This window comes from Lissotriton helveticus, chromosome 4_1 (genome assembly GCF_964261635.1).
Source record: "Lissotriton helveticus chromosome 4_1, aLisHel1.1, whole genome shotgun sequence".
Taxonomy (NCBI): Eukaryota; Metazoa; Chordata; class Amphibia; order Caudata; family Salamandridae; genus Lissotriton; species Lissotriton helveticus.
This window is the reverse complement of record NC_136063.1, coordinates 1,251,637,349-1,251,656,476: the sequence shown is the minus strand read 5'-3', so window position 1 is coordinate 1,251,656,476 and position 19,128 is coordinate 1,251,637,349. Positions and strand designations below refer to the sequence as shown.

The 19,128-nt window shown below is 42.3% G+C and overlaps 1 protein-coding gene across 1 annotated transcript in view; it reads left to right on the top strand.

Moving 5' to 3' along the window:
- Positions 1–19,128, top strand: part of KDSR (3-ketodihydrosphingosine reductase) — a 332,881-nt gene that overhangs the window by 201,498 nt on the left and 112,255 nt on the right. Inside the window, exons 6-7 of the mRNA XM_078687801.1 lie at positions 9,432–9,623; positions 15,426–15,509. Coding sequence (XP_078543927.1) covers positions 9,432–9,623; positions 15,426–15,509 — 276 coding nt within the window. The remainder of the gene's footprint in view (positions 1–9,431; positions 9,624–15,425; positions 15,510–19,128) is intronic.

Sequence of the window (19,128 nt, the reverse complement as noted above, 5' to 3'; positions counted from 1 at the left end):
GTTTACATGCATAGTGTACAAAATATTGTACCTGCACTTGTGTTAGTGGCTAGGCCATTTCATAAGTATATGACTTGTAACTGGACTAATTTCAGTGTTGCAAAGAGTGTATGCTGAAATTATAAGTGCTTAGGTATCGTGAAGTGATAGAATATGTAGATGGTGCTGGATGGATGATTGGAGAAGTGCATGGGACGGACAGACAGGATTCCTACATTGCATAGGTAGTACGTTACTTAATAGCTGGTTAGAGGTTATATATATATATAATGCACAGCTGAATTTACTAGTCATTGATAGTGTTTCCATTACTTAATCTTACCTTGACAGTAGTACATATAAATAAATGCTAACATTTTTTTCTCAGTTGTTTTTTTATAATTTACATTTCTCAAAAAGTACGTTAGAATTAAGATCTGTGAAAGAGAAGATAAAATACAGTTATAATATATAATATATTTTTTACAACACAACATAATTTTAACATTATATGAATTATTTAGTTTCTTTTTTGGGCTGTTCTCAGAATATATTGAATTTCACTACAAACAGTGATTTCAAGGTTACTCATCACATAACAGCGGGCAAAAAAAAAACAATCAATAAGATGGTTTCAAAAAACCCAAATCTGTTTAAAAAATATTTTCAATATAGTCCACTATCTTTGCACATTCCATAAAACATCTTCAATAACATACCATATAATACAAATCATACATATATAAAATGCTTCTTTCTAAGAGAATTTTGTTACTACAACATGAAAGAACCGAAACAATAATTCAATCAACAATTCTTTATAATTTCCATATACTCTAAATGAGGTTCTTTAAAAGTATATGCTGTGAGAATGTCCAATAAAAAGTGCTTAATTGATATTAATACCTTTCCTCTAGGCTAAATAGTATTCCTGAAATCCTTTATACTGAAATTGTTCAATAGGAATCGTATTAATACATATAAAGATATTCCCAATAGGCCAAATTATGTTCTTAAAACTTTTGCTTTAAAAAAATTAGGTAGCAATTTGGTAATTCATAAGGCAAACGATGTTTAAAAAACAAATGTGCATCATTACAATATGTCCATCCTTTATTGCATTTTAAATAGACAGTGTAATGTCCAGATGTTGTAGAAGGACCATCATGGAAAATAATTGCTAATGCTTCAAAAGTTCTTCCTGATATTGATACTTGACTTGCTACAAAATGTTTAATTAAAGTACCACATTTTCTTCCATCAGCTGTACAACGTATCATTAAAATGATATATTGTCCAAATCTTTGTATAAATAATATTGATAACATTTCTGATTTGCATTGGCTACACTCCTTGTTTTGATTTGCTGCTTTAACTAGTTTGTTGAAAGACACAGTGCTAGTAGTTAACAGCAGGATACATTTATAAGCGCTTATGTGTCAGCAGAGAGATTAAATACGGACATGCTTCTGTCAGGATGATTGTAGGAGTGGACACAGACTCGCAGTGTGATTCCAGACAGGCATGACTATTCCCTGGACTTTAGCAGGAGAGACTCAGTAGTCTGGAAGGGGTTAGGGGACCGCATACATTGTGCACATTTGACTGTACCACTGCTTGCATGAATGACTCATTCTGCAAGTGCATAGACAGTGACTGAGTTCTCAGACTGCTAGTAGTTGACAGCAGTATAAGTTTATACGCACTTATGTGTCAGCAGAGAGATTAAATAAGGACATGCTTCTGTCAGGATGATTGTAGGAGTGGACACAGACTCACTGTGTGATTCCAGATAGGCATGCCCAGTTCCTGGACTTTTGCGAGACTGACTCAGTAGTCTGCAAGGGGTTAGGGAAGTGCATACATTGTGCACATTTTACTATACATAAACACAGTGCATAGAGAATTATTTAAGGACATAGGTATTACTATACTGAATGAATTAGTATATGGTGCTCAATGGGTGATTGGAGGAGTGTTTCACTACTAACAAGGCAATAACTGCTCAGCAAACAAACTCTTTATAGAATAAAACTACTGCATACATCTCTACTGCTACATTACCTTTCTACAAATATTTTTTTATAGAACATGTAGCTAAATACAAATCAGTAACCTTTCACATTTCTCTATTGTAACTCTCACCATATCACTGAAAAACATAAATGAGTATGTCTATACAGAACTCTATCTACAACACATAAATTCTCAATACACGCTTCATTTTGAAACCAAACACCAAAAATTGTCACATATTTTAACTATACCTCTTTAGACACTTATAAAAACTACTGTCATCACTAATACCATAACGCAACATATACATTTCCAATTTCAAATCAGCACCTAAAATTATGCACTATAATGCCAATGTACATATGCACACATTAAAACAGTCATAATCAGCAATCCCTATTGTAAAACACATAATACACAAACTGCATATTAATCAACATTTAAACACATTGCAAAAACTGTAATAAATATTTCATCATTAGAAAAAATATCACTAACTCCAAATTTTATGAATTATATTTTATGATTTAAAACAAAGGTACCACAAAGAACACCACACAAATTAATAACTCACCTTTCAAAATGATTTGTAGATTTTGAAGTATCTGAATCACACACCAGATTTTCTTATACACACAATGAATGAAGTTTACTGCTCTTAGCAAAACCAAAAAATGGCAAACTTTCCCTCTCATTCTGCACACATATACATGTAAATATCAAATCACATTGCTTCCCGGATTAATTCAAAGTCTAACACACAGTTCTATTGGTTACACATATCAACCCTTGCCAACTGACCTCTAACTGAACCAAAATCGGTTCTGGAATTTATTTGGCGTCGCGCCTGGTCTGTGCACCGTAAGCGATGGAACCGTGGATCCAGACGAGACTTCAAAAGTATGACAAATAGTTTTACCATTTTTTTGTTTCAACACACTACTTTTAACTATACTAGTGACTTGGGAAAGCTCACTGCAATTACATATATGTAATATTGATAAGAAATACACATTTTAATGCCATACATAACTTCCAACCCTACCCCCATTCTGCTTAATGCCTGTTACCATAGTAACAGTTCTTGGAACACTCAACTGCACACACACACAGGTCACAAGTTCAGCACACAATGTTGCAAATTCAAACAGCAAGTGTGCTTGACTTTCCAAAGTACAAGCTTATCTTACCTAATGGACCTTTCAAACAGTTTATACTAACCAATAAGAAACATGCTTTTTAAACACAGAACCATGCGCACTATTTTTCAGTGTATAATGTTCTGAATCAGCCAATCATTTTTCTTCTTTTTTTTAAAACTGCATCTTGTCCACCATTTTAGAGACCTCTTATTTTACCAACTGCCTACTTCACCTACAGACATCTTTTGAGTGCATCCAAACTTCCCTTCAAGATGCTTAGAGTGTGGATTGTGGGACACAGCTATATTTTCTGTTGCAAAAGGTATGCTGAAAGCAGAGGTATTGACAAAGACCTAGCTTTGCAAAATGTAGACATTAAATGGATTGGACAGAGAGGATTAAAGTGGCACCAATTGATGCCATTTGTTAGATCCTTTTTGCATCTCCAACACCCTGACCTCATAATTGTGCACTGTGGTGGCAATGACCTAGGCACTTTGAGCTGGGGTAGGTCTGGAGATGCTAATGAAGGACACCTTTGCAGAATTGATGTTACTTTTCCCTCAAACTGCCTTTGTCTACTCTAACATATGCCAAAGACAGAAATGAAACTGGCCCAATCAATTTTGTCCACAGATTGAGAAAGCTAGGAAACATGTCAATAAAGCTGTTTCTGCTTATCTCAGAGATTATAAGATGGGGTCCATTTACAACAACAATCTGTGTTTAATATGGATGGCATCTACAGGAGAGATAGTGTACATTTCACAGATGAGGGTAACGGAATCTTTCTCAACAACTTTAGACTCTGCATAGGTACTTACTTGTAGGTACCAAAATCTCCCAATAAACTCAAGGGCTCTCTTTAGAGTCACCCAAGATCCAAACATACAAGCTAGATTTATATTAAAAAAATATTATATTTTTTATGCTTGTAGTCGCGCGTTCACACCAGGGGGCCCCGCTGGGAGTCACGCGCCCAGCGTGTTCACACCAGGGGACAGCGCTGAGCGTCACGCTGGAGTCGCGCCTCCAAACTTTTCCGTAAAAAAAAGAACCTGGTTCCTACCACTAATTTCTATTCGCCCCGGGGACCCCATCCCCCGTGGCCTATACACAACTATGGGGACCGTGGGGGGAGCCCCAATGTCCCCACGGTCCCGCCGGCTCCTAGCGTCCTCTGGGAACCAGCATTGCTTTTCCACATGGGGAGCTGCTAAGATGCAGCTCCCCGTGTGGAAAAGCAATCGACTTTGGTTTTTGAAAGCGAGAGCAGGTTTCCATGCTCTCTCTCCAAAAACCAAACCCCAGTTTGCTATGGCAGGGCGGGAGCCTCACTGCTCTCGCCCTGCCATAGCAAACAGCAGTGTCCCAGGGGTAGGCACCCCGGGACACTGCAGGAGCCGGCCCTGGGGGTGGCGGTCCCCAGGGCCATCACAGGGCTCCAGGACCTCCTAACATTTACAAAGCCCCGGGGGGTGGTGGTCCCCGGGGCTTGGGGGTCTGTCACGGACCCTCCAATTTTAATAATTAGAGCCCCAGGGAGGTGGCGGTCCCCGGGGCGTGTGGGGGGGGCCATGCGCCCCCCAATATTTTATAAAAGCCCGGGTGTTGCGGTCCCTGGGCTTGGGGGGCCTTTGAGCCCCCCACCCATTTATTATACAAGCCCTGGGGTGGCAGTCTCCGGGACTGCAGGGGGGGCTGTGAGCCCCCGCAAATACGTTTATAAAGCCCCGGGGGGGCAGTCCCCGGGGCAGTGTGGGGGGGGATTGGAGCCCCCCCCCCCCCCCCCACACACTTTTGTTTTTCTGCCCCCGGGACCTGGCCCACCCAGAGGCTTTATTTAAACGAAGGGCGGGACCCTGCTCTTCGTTTTTGTCATTTTCGCGGCTGGATCCGCGTACCCAGCGTGCATCTCGGTATTTAAAAAAAAAATGCTTTTATTGTCCCTGGTGATCCTTGTGGGACCCCCTGAGTAGGGGTCAGGGTGTTTCAACCCTGCCCCATATTCTTGTTTTGTGCCTTCATTTTACTGTTTTCTTGTGCCTCGCTTCTACCAAGGCACAAGATGGCTGCCAATAGTTCCTGCTTTGGAGTGTTGACAGCCAATTAGAATGCAGCTCGTGATCGACAGGGTGCGTGGATCCTAATCTGCAGGGTGCGCGGATCCTGCGCGCCTCTAGATATAATTTTGATTTTCTCAGCAACTACTGAATGGATTTACACCACTGAACAAAAAGAGTTCTTTCTGAACCAAGGGCTGCCTTTCGCCAAATTTGGTGTAATTCCGTTCAGCATTTCAGGCTGTAGCCTCGGCTAAAGTTTCCTATGGGAAATTGCAGATGGTAAAACACGTTTTGGGCCCCCCCTTTTTTCTCGGCCCCCGGTTGGCGAATCAACCCATAACTGTCAAGATAGGAGCGGGCCATAAGTTTTGAAAATTTTGCGCAGATTGGTCAATTGGCGCCAAAGTTATTGGGAATAGAATGTTGCGAATTTTCTATGGTAACTAGGTCCTAACTAGAACTACCTATGTGTGTGTGTGTGTGTACATATGTATATGTATATATGTATATATATGTGTGTATATATGTATATGTATATATATGTATATATGTTTGTATATGTATTTATATGTATATATGTTTTTATATGTATATATATGCGCAACACACACTTCCTGTCGTTTCAGAAAGACGCAAGGACACCTTGGAAATTGCAGTGTAAAGATTTTACTGACTGCACCAGCTGGTGCAGTCAGTAAAATCTTTACACTGCAATTTCCAAGGTGTACTTGCTTCTTTCTGAAACGACAGGAAATGTGTGTTGCGTATATATATATATATATATATATATATATATATATATATATATATATATATATATATATTCGAACACTTTCACTCCGGTTTAGGCTGAAAACAGGCCAGCACACAGATCTCCGATTTTAGTATTTTAATTACAACCCCTTCACCCTTAACAGACGCGTTTCGCTAACAAAAAGCTTCGTCAGTGTCAATTTGCGTGGAGGTACCTAGTGGGCTAGTTGGATCCCAGGGACCCTCAGGATTCAAGGGGACTTAATCCCCCAACTTACAATGTGCCAGGGGGCGCGTTTGCACAGTGGTGCAGGGAGAGGGCGGGGCGTGATGGGACAAGTGCAATGCTAGCTTGCTTCACCTACAATAGGTACAGTCTAGAAGTAGCAGTGCAAGCTTCCTGTATCTAGAACAGGTACAGCCTGGCAGCAGTGCAAGCTTCCTACACCTGGAACAGGTACAGCCCGGCAGCAAAAGTGCAAGCTTCCTTCACCTAGAACAGGTACAGCCTGGCTGCAACAGTGCAAGTTTCCATTACCTAGAAAAGGTACAGCCTGGCTGCAACAGTGCAAGTTTCCTTCACCTAGAACAGGTATAGCCTGGCAGCAGTGCAAGCTTCCATCACCTAGAACAGGAACAGTGGTGTTTGGAAGCCACCCTTACCTTTCTCCATCACTCTACAAGCGCGACTGCTACTTATAAATTAGCTTTACAAAAAACCTTTGAAATTCACTGAAAAAAACATAGGTTTCAGCCATGTTATAGTTAGAAATGAGCATTTAAAAAACCATTGAAATTCACTAAAAAAAACATAGGTTTCAGGCACGTTATAGTTAAAAATTAGCATTTTAAAAAACTTTGAAATTCACAGAAAAAAACATAGGTTTCAGGCACGTTATAGTTAGAAATCAGCATTTAAAAAACCTTAGATATTCACAGAAAAAAACATAGGTTTTAGGCATGTTATAGTTAGTTGGACATTTCACTTGTACAAAACCAGAGAAATTCCGGCGTTATAGTTAGTTCAGCTAATTTTAACTCGCGCCCCCGCAATTCACTGCTTCCTAGCACTTCTTCATGGGCTTATGGCTTACTTTGTCAGGCGACAACAGCAATTTATGAAGCAAAGTTAGTCCCCGCCTCAGTGGGCGTGGTCACCCCTGTGGCCTTATGGTAATTGCAGTGCAGGTATTTCTCAAGTGAGATGCCGTGCCCCAGACTTGTGCAAAGAATAAAAATAACACTCCAAGTGGGTTGTTTGACACAGTCCGACCACATACCAACTCGTTAGTGCCTCCACTCACGGGCTCCTGTCCCGTAAGCTGACACGCATTTCCTTGTACCAGCAGGGTTACTTCCATCAAAGCAGGGCTCTCTCCGCGGCCCCAGGCTTGGCCGCTATACATCCAACGACAGTTAACCTGATAATGGAGAGGCCCACACAGGAGGATTATTACCAGGAATTTAATGGAGGTTGTGGCATGACACACGAACAGTTGCCTTCACATAAAAAACAAAAGTAAAGCCTGACGCGTTCGTGCTTCCTAGCACCTCTTCATGGGCTTATGGCTTACTTTATCAGACGGCAACAGCAATTTATGAAGCAAACTTAGTCCCCGCCTCAGTGGGCGTGGCCACCCCTGTGGCCTGATAGTAATTGCAGTGCAGGTATTTCTCAAGTGAGATGCCGTGCCCCAGACTTGTGCAAAGAATAAAAATAACACTCCAAGTGGGTTGTGTGTCAGTCCGACCACGTACCAACTCGTTAGTGCCTCCATTCACGCCTCCTGTCCCGTAAGCTGACACCTATTTCCTCATGCTGAAAAGGCTAGTCATAAGTTGAATTACAAAATTGATTATGAAAAGATGAGTATTTGTCACTTCATTACTGATCCAGCTTATATGTTAGTGAAACTTTATGAAAATATTCAGCGCTCAATTATGGGAACAGTGGAAATTCTTTCCTCCAAAACAGGATGTATGTCTCTAGTGCTGTTGCTTCTGGCATATTTTCAGATAGTGTGGTTACTTACGTTATTTATATGGGCAGTTAAAGGAGACTGGATGAGCTTTTTCATCAAGGTCCTTCAGATCTTCACTATTTTATATGGGTGATATAAAGGGGTACACAAGGTTTAACAGGTCATTATGGCCCAAACTATGAATATGTTTGCCTAGAATGGTGACACATTTTTAGGGAACTAATCGCATCCTTATTACCCCTCCTTCTAAATGCAGCTCGTTTGGTTTTGCCAAAAATGGAATGATGCTTGAATACTTAGGGGAATGCACCCCCCCCCAAAAAGTCCAGGCTCTCCGTATTTTAGCTCATCGTTTCTGATGATCCTTTGAGAGATACGCGTTTGAGGTAACTGAAGAGTACTCTTAAATATACAGATTTATGTTGGGGGTAAAACGCATTGTGGGGACCTGCTTATAGAGTTAAAAGTAGTCCTGTTTACTAAGGTAAGTGAGATCAATGTCTTGGCTGTATTTTCCTAATGCTCAATAATTAAAATCTGGTTTCTGTGGTTGTGCCGATTATGAAAGTCTCCGTGTTCATTGATGGGTCGAAGTGCATCTCCAGCTATCTGGCTACAGGTGGTGTGATCTTCATATTTGGGGGGAAATGGTGAGAGTGGTGGAAATGTGGCAGATACCAATCCAGTGGTAAAATATTTGTTGCTATTACATTTTTTTTGCTGTTTTGGATGAGTTGAATACCTGTGGACAAGCTCCTATCTGCTGGTGGGTGAGTAGAAGGCATGTAGATATCTGTTCCCTGAGGGAGGAGTTAAATTGATGAATGGGGAAATATTTGGGAGTCCTCTGCATAGGGTTTATAGATAAAAGATTTCTAAAGTGAGAAGGGAAGCGGACTTGGGACTGAACCTTGTGGGATACTGAGTAGCAGGTGTGTTGTAATGGATGTAAACAAACGAGCCTGAGAAGGAGTGTTCGGAGATATCGAATAATAACTGGTTGAGAGTGGATTCCATAATAGAAAATTGCTTAGGTTGGTTAGTAGTGTAGGGTGCAGTATCAAATACCTGAGAAGTGTGACAAAAGAGATGGTTGTGGTGGGCAGAGTTGCCACAGCAGATGGCAGTTTCTGTTGTTGGTAAATCTCTGAAACCAGATTAAAAGAGGCCAAGCAGGTTACGAGTTGTGATGAAGAAGGTACGATGATGAGAAACCAGCTATTACAGAATTTTTTGAAAGAATGCAAGTAATTACATGAGGCCAGATTAGGGGTAAGACCAATGCAGATTTAACTGTTTACAATGTTCGGTCAGTTACTGTGTTGCCTTACCCCGCTAACCGTTACATGTTACGCGGTGCCATCTTAGAAAGAGAACGTTTGTATATCAGTACTGTTGAACTTCACTATATCACCATCTGTATTAAAATAGGTTTGTGCTGCTCTTCTTGACTGTTTATTGATTGTTGCTTTTATATGTTTGTATCTGTGCAGAAGTTAATGGAAGTGAATTACCTGGGCAGTGTCTACCCAAGTCGCGCAGTGATTGGCACTATGAAGGAGCGAAGAATGGGTAGGATAGTCTTTGTGTCTTCACAGGCAGGCCAGCTAGGTCTCTTTGGCTACACTGCTTACTCTCCGACAAAGTTTGCTCTGCGGGGACTTGCGGAAGCATTGCAAATGGAGGTATGTTTAAAAGGGTGTTTTTTGATTGACTTTCAAATTCTTTCATTGTTGGTAAATCATACATTGAATTATGTGTAATTAATCTTCAGATAACATTTAGCGACCCACATATCCATTATGGAAGCTTGTTTTCTGTAGTAAATAACTTTTGCTATGAGCTCCCCAAAAAATGTAATTCTAAATCCTTCCCTCTTCTATCCCCCCTCTATCCTTTTCAATCCAAATAACAGACTAACCTGTCCACCACTCAAAATAATTTAATATTTTCACTATACTAATTCACCACTAATCCTAAATGAGTTTCGGAGTAGGGTGCTACTCCCCGAAAAGGTACTTCAATACCTTATCAGGGGTAGCAAGCAGTGTAAAAAATTCATTTTTTTCCCTCTTCTATCCCTCCACTATCCTTCTCAATCCGATTAACTAACATATCCAGCACTCAAATTGCTCTCATATTTCACTATACTAATTCACCACTGATCCTTTATGGGTTCTGGAGTAGCTTGCCATTTGCCGAAAAATCGCTTTGACGCTACGTCAGGGGTAGTAAGTGCTAAATAAATGCAATTACAATAAATGTAGTATTCTACAATTGTTCTCTTTTTCGATTAGTTAAAGATGCTCCTAATGGGACAGAATAATATGCCACATGTTTTTGTTCGTTGGAACCCCTGGACCTACTGAGCATAATGATGACCTGCGTTTGTTCCGTACATTGGTGTGGGCAGCCCTCCCAGGTGTCCCTGAATATCTCCGACTTGTACTTGGCTAAGCCATTCAGGACAGCTGGGATGTTGCCAAGTTAATGATTTGCTGTGGCTTAGACATCAGTGATTCCATCGGGCGGGGCATTGGCACCAGTGTTGTAATTCACTTCTACGCTTTGTTGCAGCTAACCTTTGTTTATTTTAATCAGGCAATGTCCAGTTATCCCTCACACACATGCAGTTGGATGGAACTCACCTGTTTGGGAATGAAAGACCATAAGCTCAGACAAGTGGGGTCTCACTGCAAATTATTCAAAAGGGTTATGCACTCCCCTTCTTTTCTGCACCACCACACCTTTCACTGTCTCCCCAACAACTGATGGAGGACAATCTTACAGTTTTGCGGTTGGAAGTGAAAACCACTTTGGCAAAAGGGGCTATCAAGAAGTTGCCTGTGCCAGATGTAGCACTTAATTTAGACCTATAACCTCCCAACACTTTCCTCCAGATGGAAAACATTCAGAATGCTCATATTACCCTGGTCTTGTCTACTTTACATCACAGGGGCTGGATGGTAGCATTGGACCTGCAGGACTCCTATTTCTGTGTACCTGTCATGTCAGCCCACAGAATTGCATGTAATTAGTGGTGGGACTGGAGCATTTTCAGTTTGCTCCTCTTTGGTCTCCAGTGCACTTCGGTGTTCTCAAAAGTGATAGTGGTGGTGGCAGCACATCTTCGGAGATCAGGGGTGCTAGTGTTCCCCTACCTCAACGACTGGCTGTCAAAGGTGGGCTCATAACAGGCAGTCGTTAACTACCTCTAGACTGTGGTGAACCTCCTGTCCTCTTTGGGATTCACCATCAACGTGCCCAAGTCACACTTGGACGCACCCCTTATCTAAGGCATTCTAGACACTGGTTGGTTTCATGTCTTTCCCTGGAAAACTGTACACAAACGAAGGTATGGGGTCCTACAACTAACCAGCCTGGACCTCAGTAATTGCTAAACAGAACAAAATGGCTGGTCAGGTTTGTTTAGAGATGAATTAGGACACACACAGCCAATTTGTGCTGCGTGACCCTGGCGTTTTGTATTACAAAAAATCTATTTCCATTTATAATTGAGTTTCATTAATTCATCCAAATGACTACAAAGGAAAATCCTGTCAAAACAGTCGAATCAATAACATACAATTGTGTGCGCAATATATACAGATGTACAGAAGTTCACAATGGATACTCACAAATCACGACACCAAAATAGAACTTAGTACATAGTCATTACATTCAAAACAAATTGCAACATGAAAAACATTTAAACAAAGAACAATACTACGCAAAAAGAACCAGTCCTTTAACTTATATACCAGTGGACAGGCGGAACTAGGAATGGAATGAGACTGCCTGCCTATCTCACAAAACCTGTGATGAAATGTTTTTGAGATTGCCAGCAAGGGCCCACTGCAGTGGTATTAATTAGTCCCTGGCTGCACCCTTCTTGCTTGTCACAAGCTGGGGGTCAACGCGTTTCGAACCGTAGATATTGAAGTTTCTCCTCAGGACGGCGCCCCGATTTATGACTCCTCTGAATTCCCAACTTACCACAGACAAATTCACTCGATGTGCAGTCAACCTCCACTCCTGCAGCCCTTGTGCTCGTTGTGCAGAGAAGTTCATACCCAGTCCCCGTCCTGAGGAGAACCTTCAATATCTACGGTTCGAAACGCGTTGACCCCCAGCCTGTGACAAGAAAGAAGGGTGCAGCCAGGGACTAATTAATACCACTGCAGTGGGCCCTTGCTTGCAATCTCAAAAACATTTCATCACAGGTTTTGTGAGATAGGCAGACAGTCTCATTCCATTCCTAGTTCCGCCTGTCCACTGGTATATAAGTTAAAGGACTGGTTCTTTTTGCGTAGTATTGTTCTTTGTTTAAATGTTTTTCATGTTGCAATTTGTTTTGAATGTAATGACTATGTACTAAGTTCTATTTTGGTGTTCGTGATTTGTGAGTATCCATTGTGAACTTCTGTACATCTGTATATATTGCGCACACAATTGTATGTTATTGATTCGACTGTTTTGACAGGATTTTCCTTTGTAGTCATTTGGATGAATTAATGAAACTCAATTATAAATGGAAATACATTTTTTGTAATACAAAACGCCTGGGTCACGCAGCACAAATTGGCTGTGTGTGTCCTAATTCATCTCTAAACAAACCTGACCAGCCATTTTGTTCTGTTTAGCAATTTCCCTGGAAAACAGCATCCAGGGCATTCACGATATGAGACAGATCTTTCAGCCTCAGACCTGGATTTCAGTGAGATCCACTCTGTGGCTGCTGAGATTGATGGCCTCATTTATCCTGCTGGTGGAGCATGCCAGGTGACATGTGAGGGCTCTGCAGTGTGACCTGAAGTCTCTGGGCCCATCATCAAGGGGACCTCTCCGACCACGTCCACATTTCGGAGGAGACTGCAAAAGGCCTGCAGTGGTTGCTTGCTTGACCACGATTTGGTCAGCAGCAGACCCCTCTCCCTGCCTCACCTAGAGCTAACAGTGGTGACTGATAATGTCCCCTCTGAGTTGGGGCGGCCATTTGGGAGAGGTGGAGATCAGAGGCCTCTGTCCTCTGGCAGAGCCCTGGCTCCATATAACCTTTATTTAGTTATACAATTTGTAGAGCGCGCAAATATCCGTGGGTGTCTCAGCTCTTGGGCCAACGAGCACGAACCAAAGACAGACTATTGGGTAAAAAGCCAAGTTTTTGTCATTTTTCTGAAAGCAAGTGCTGACTGGCTGGCTTTGATATGAATTGGAAGATGGAGCTCAGGGTCATCCTCTTAGTGCTGAAACAGACAGCACCACCGCCCTGTGGTACTGCAGGGCGCGGTAATGGTCACAGACCATGTGCCAGGACAGGAGCCCTTGCACCTCTGATGGTGGCTGGACCACAGAGGGATTTTTCTGGTGGGGAACCACCTAGCAGGACCTTTGAATGTCAGGGCGGATGAGGTCTGCCTTCAACACTTCGTAGATCACGAGTTGCAGTTACACCTGGAGGTGGCACAAAGTTTTTTCTGCACAGGAGGAGAACCTTGGCTTGATCTGTTCACCACCACCAAGAGCACATACTGTCAGCACTTCTGCATGTTGAAGTTGCCAAGACTTCTCTCACTTGGAGAACGGTTCTGCTTTGAGTGAAACTCTAGATTCTTGTATGCCTTTCCGCCGATACCACTCCCGCCACGAGTTCTCAAGAAGATTAGGACCGGTCAGCCCCAAGCCATCCTAGTGGCCCTGAATTGAGCTGGGAAAGTATGGTATCCAGACCTCCTGGGCTTAAGCGTCTGTCTTCAGATTAGGCAGCCCCTTCGGGAGGTTCTGCACCCGGGCCTTCGCAGAGATTGAGCTACTTCAGCTGAACACCTTTGACCTTTCTTCAGAGGTGGTTAGTGCCATCTTGCCAGCCAGACGACCCTCGTTTAAAACTGTATTCCTTTGTCGCTGGGACAAGTTTGTGGCTTTGTGTGGTACTCTGCAGATGGACCCCCTTCAGGCGTAGGTATCTAAGGGTTTTTTGTTTGTATTTTCCCTCGCCTGGTAAGGCCCTTCCCTGGGCACAGTTAAAGTGTACCTCCCAGCTATTTCAGCTTTTTTACAGTTGCCAGATCAGCCCCCGTGGTTCATGACTCCTGTGATTAAATTTTTTCAAGCGTTTGTTCCCCCACCCCCTTTGTCATTCTACAGCGGACCTTACATTGGTCCATATCCAATGTGGCTCCTGACCGTCAAGACAGTGTTTTCCATTGCCATAGCATCGGTCCGGTCTGTGAGTGAGCTTTAAGGTCTGTGTCAACACATGGCACACCACCTTCTTCCTAGACAGGCTGGTTCTGTTGATTTGGGCATCCGTTCTACCAAAAGTTGTGACACTGTTCCTTGTAGGCCAAACAATCACCCTGCTGGCTTTCTGAGCTCCAACTCACCCCTCTGACAAGGATATACTACATAACTTGGACCCCAAGATGGAGAGCTTTGCATTCTACACAGATCGTACCATAGACTACCGGATGGATGATCTGCTATTTGTTGGGTTCGTTGGAGCAAAAAGGTCAAGGCTATACAGAAGAGAAATCTATCCAGCTGGGTCATGCTCTGCGTTAAGATCTGCTACCCAGTGGCCAAGAAGCAGCCCCTGGAGGGAATGTGTGCTCATTCTCCCACGGCCTAAGCTGCTATCACTGACAAAGGCATCCAGCATAAATGAGGGTGATGGAGGCCCAAGAAAATAATTACATTTTCTGGCTCTCCTTCACGTTTTTGTTTTTTTGAGAGGATGTCCTGGTCTATTGACAGCTGTCATATTGAGACAGTACAGGGCTTGCTGTCAAAAGCCTCTTTAACTCTCACTTTTGCAGTGGACAACTATCCCACTGCCCTGTATCTCCCTGTGATATGTGGGGTATACAAATGTTAGCAACATTATTTATTGTTCAGTGGAATTCACAATAATTTGCTTGGCAGACTGTCAAGGAGTTAACTGTGCTGACCATGGTGAATGGCCACCACAGGTGGACCATTCTCTTAGATTAGGCACCTTAACCAACCACCATTTCTAGTAGATTCCTTTGCACATCGTGGGCAGATTGCCGAGCTGGAGGAGTTTGCACCAGTGGGAAACCCACCATCCACCTCTATCCAAAGAAGATAAATATGGTAATTCTCCACTCTTTTCACAACTTTTCCATTACTGTTCTTCTCTAAATATGAATTTAATGTGTCCCGGTTAATACAATTGTAACTGCCCTTTGTTTGACTTGCCTGGCATAATGTGGCTTTGTGACTGTTCAGTTGTTTCTAGAATTAGTGACCTGTGTGAGGATTTAAGTAAATTACAGCCTTTATTTTCATTAGGCCTCTACATATACGATCCTTGGAGTGAAGAATTTATCTGAAAGATGTATGAAATACATTAAAAACGAGATCGCTGTGAGATATTTTCCTTAATACGCAGTGTAATGTTTGCTGTATTTGTTGTATTTCAGAACATAGATACATCTTTGTTTATTTACTTATTTCAACTGTAGGTGAAACCATATAACGTTTATATAACGGTTGCTTACCCACCCGACACGGACACTCCTGGTTTTGCTGAGGAAAGCAAATCAAAGGTACTTTGCTATTGCTGTTGTGTAACAACATTGTGTTTGCAAAGATAAAAAATAATGGATTGCTCTTTAATATAAGGACGAAATTGATAATGGAGTGGTTGGGAGTATTGAGAAACAAAAAAGGGGAATGAAAAAAGATGCCTAAAGATCATAATGTAGAGGGATTGTGCTTACGGTAACATAGTGAAATGATCGGAGAAGGTAGGGTTTAAAATCTATCAATAGATTGTATGGGGAGTGTAAGCCTGTGCGGAGGGGGCAGGTGCAGCAGTAAGGCTAAAGATACAGCTGTGATTGGACTTTGAGTCCGGGGGCAGCATTGGGAGAGGAAGTGAAGGAGGGATAACCTGGTGGTGGAATGTTTGAGGTGGGGGAGGGTGTCATAACTGTAATAGGAAAGCCCACCCCCGCCTCCCAGTTTTAAGCTAAGCCTCGACTGTGGGAAGTAAATATTGGTCAAGAATCCACACAACATCTGCATTTGGCACCTGGGATCAAACATGAATATCCTGTGGTAAATGCTTTCTGTTACACCCAGGGTCCATAGAGAACCATAGTCAGACGTGGGTTGAGTTCACTGCCCAGACCTGGTTGGTGTTCTTAATGAGGAATTTCAGTCCTGTTTAGGGTTGACAAATTTATGTTCCTCTGTGCAGTAGGCACAATTTGAAGAGGGTATGGTCCCTCATGCTATACAAACTATGTTGCTCCTTCTGCTTTGTTGCTTCCAAAGTAGTTATTTATGGTTTCTGTGCCGAGCGTTTCCAAATAAAGATTGAAAAATGGTGTTAGAGTAAAAAAAAATTGTTTTTTTAAGTAATACCAGCACTGCCCAGTGTTTCAGGATGGTAGACTTGATCTTATTGCTTTCAATAGACTACTTTGAGACAACCAAAAGTCTCTGGTTAATGCTGCTTGAATTGCGATTCTCATAATAACATGACTCGAGAATCTGGATTTCATTAAAGACACGGAGGCTGACATTATGCATTTTCCTTTAATGCAGTCATGTACGTCAGAAATTTGTTCAGATCTCTCAAGTTTGAGGGGTCTCCAACCTTTGTCCTTTTTTTCTACCACAAAAGGTTGCTTATGAAGCCTAGTTGTTCGATTGGGACTTCTAGTATTGCACCCTTTTGAATCATGGAGGAAATCTCTTCCTCTATAATATTTTGTTCGTCCGGAGTCAAGGGAATTTCCTTCGGGAAAGATGTCTGAATAGGTGTTTGTGAGAAATCTATAATAAAACCTTTTACAGTATTTAAGACCCAAGAATCTTGGGTAATCAACTTCCAATTGTTTAAAAAATGTCTGAGTCTGCCGCCCACCGTTAAGGGGGAAGAAGGAGAAGGGAGAACACTCACCTGAGGATGTATTGGAATTATTTGTTCTACATGATCTGAATCCTCTGCCTCGTTGGCCTCTACCTCTTTGAGGGTAGAACTGTGAAACATTGAATTGTTGGTATCGTCTACCCAATCCACGGCCTCTGGAATAGGGCCTTTGATTGAAGCGGCCGGAAGAGAGGCCCGTCTACTGGCTCTTCCAAAAAAGTTATTATTATTATTGAACACCTTTCGTATATTTTGTTACACTTTGTCAAGGGCAGTAAATGTGGAAACCTCTTTGCCCACATATTTTATGAGTTCTTCCCCGAAGAGCAGCCCTTTAACGTTCTGAGAGGGTTCTTTGTCGGCCAGGTCGCTTAGCTTGGGGTTTATTTTAGTTAGGAGGATTCTACGTCGCTCCGCGTTAATATTTGCATTGGCGTTGCCCAGAAGGATGATAGCCCTCTGGCTCAATCCCCTAATCATTTCGGTGTCCAGAGGAGTGCCCTGAATGTGGCTTTCTTCTGCCAAGTCCAAAATTCTTGCCAATGGACCGAGAACGTTTAGGAGACGATCTTGACATCCTTTAAGGGATTTTTCCATCCCCTTCTTTGGGTCACGCCCAAGTTTGAAAAGAAACTTGATCAGGATCAAGATTAGGGGTATAGCAAGTTTTGTCTTCCACAGTAGGTCTTGAACATTCTGCCCTAAGTACGTTGCGTGTTTCTCTTTCCAAGGGATTCCAGATCCATTTTTTGATAAATTTCGCAACATGGTCTTGTAGAGACCATTCAGAGCTCTGTGGGTGCTTCAATCTAGTGGGGAGAAAATGTCTTCCCCTATTGGATTAAGAATTGTATCCTTAGAGGAAGATGGGATGTTCTCTAATGGTTCATCAAAATCCTGATCCTAGTCATTGAGATAGAGGACATATTTATCCAAAAACTCAGAATCATCAGAATTATCGTCCTCTAGGCTATAAAGAGATTTCTTGTTTTTTGTGCCGCTTTGGACATTTGTATTTCTTGTGCCGCTAAGGACACCCTGGTGATTTGAGGTGCGGAGACCTCCATTATTCGAAGCAGTGCCAAGACCTCCCTGAGTTGATGAGGTGCCAAGACCTCCCATGCTCTCTTCAACATTTTTACATTTTTTTAGCCTCTTTTTTTTTTTCTCTTAATTCTGAGTCATTAAGAGAATGCGATAATGAAAAATTCTCCGTATCCTCTAATGGGAGGGGTCATTTAGATGCCATAAATTGAGATAGACTCTCTAACATACATGATTTCACTTCCATGTGCAGCATCTTTTTAAAAGCATTTGTGAGAGAAGCAAGGTCTCAGTAATGAGGCTAATAAATGTAAGATCGAGGGTTTAAAATCCTCTAATGATGGAAGGAGGCCTTCAGAAAAGGTAAAACAGCACCATCAAATAGAGACATAAAAGGTATTAATGAAGGTCCAGGATCTCCTGAATTTGTAAATAATCAGTTTCTTCTTTTTTTTTATGTAGAAAAATAAGTTAATGGACACTTGCGGTTTGCTCTGTGAGAAAAAGTGGCTCTCGACAAGCTTGAGCGCTCAGTAGCGTACTATTGCCATCGTTACCCTCCGGCCTCGAGCACGATCGGCTCAGCGATCAGCTGGAGGCCGGAGGGCAATAAGAATGCCACTAGGCAACGGGAGGATGTAGCGCTCCTCTTGCCGAGGTACTTTCCGCTGCCCGGCCGCCTTTTCCAGAATGGCAGAAATAGAGCTGCGGTAATAAAGGAAACGAGCGCGAAGGCTCACAGCGGCTCAAAGGGGTTACCTGAGGGAGCGTGAGGTAACCACCATTAAAGACCCTGAATTGAACAAGCGCTGATAGCGTAATGTCACAGTAACATAAAAAAAAGATAATGCGAGCATATTTAATGCGGGGATAGAATACAGTTTGTCGTGTATTTCTATAGGTTCTGAATCGATCCCCCTATTCCTGACCCTATTCTGGTTAAACTAACTATCTAGTTAACTAACAGTCAGCCCATGAGGCAAGAAAAACCCCCATGATGCAGATACCGTTATCTGACGCAGTCACACTACGGCACAGGAACGTGTTATCTGATTAGGTCATAACGCTTGAGATCTAATTAGACAAGCGACATTCCTCCAGCCCCTGATAAGGCATACGACGTTCTCATAACAAATCAAACCTATGACAACCTGGATAATCCGTGCGGCCATTGTTTTGATTTCACAGAGAACTTTAGTAAAGAATGTGCTAACGAGCAAGTCGTATGACATCTTTATTGA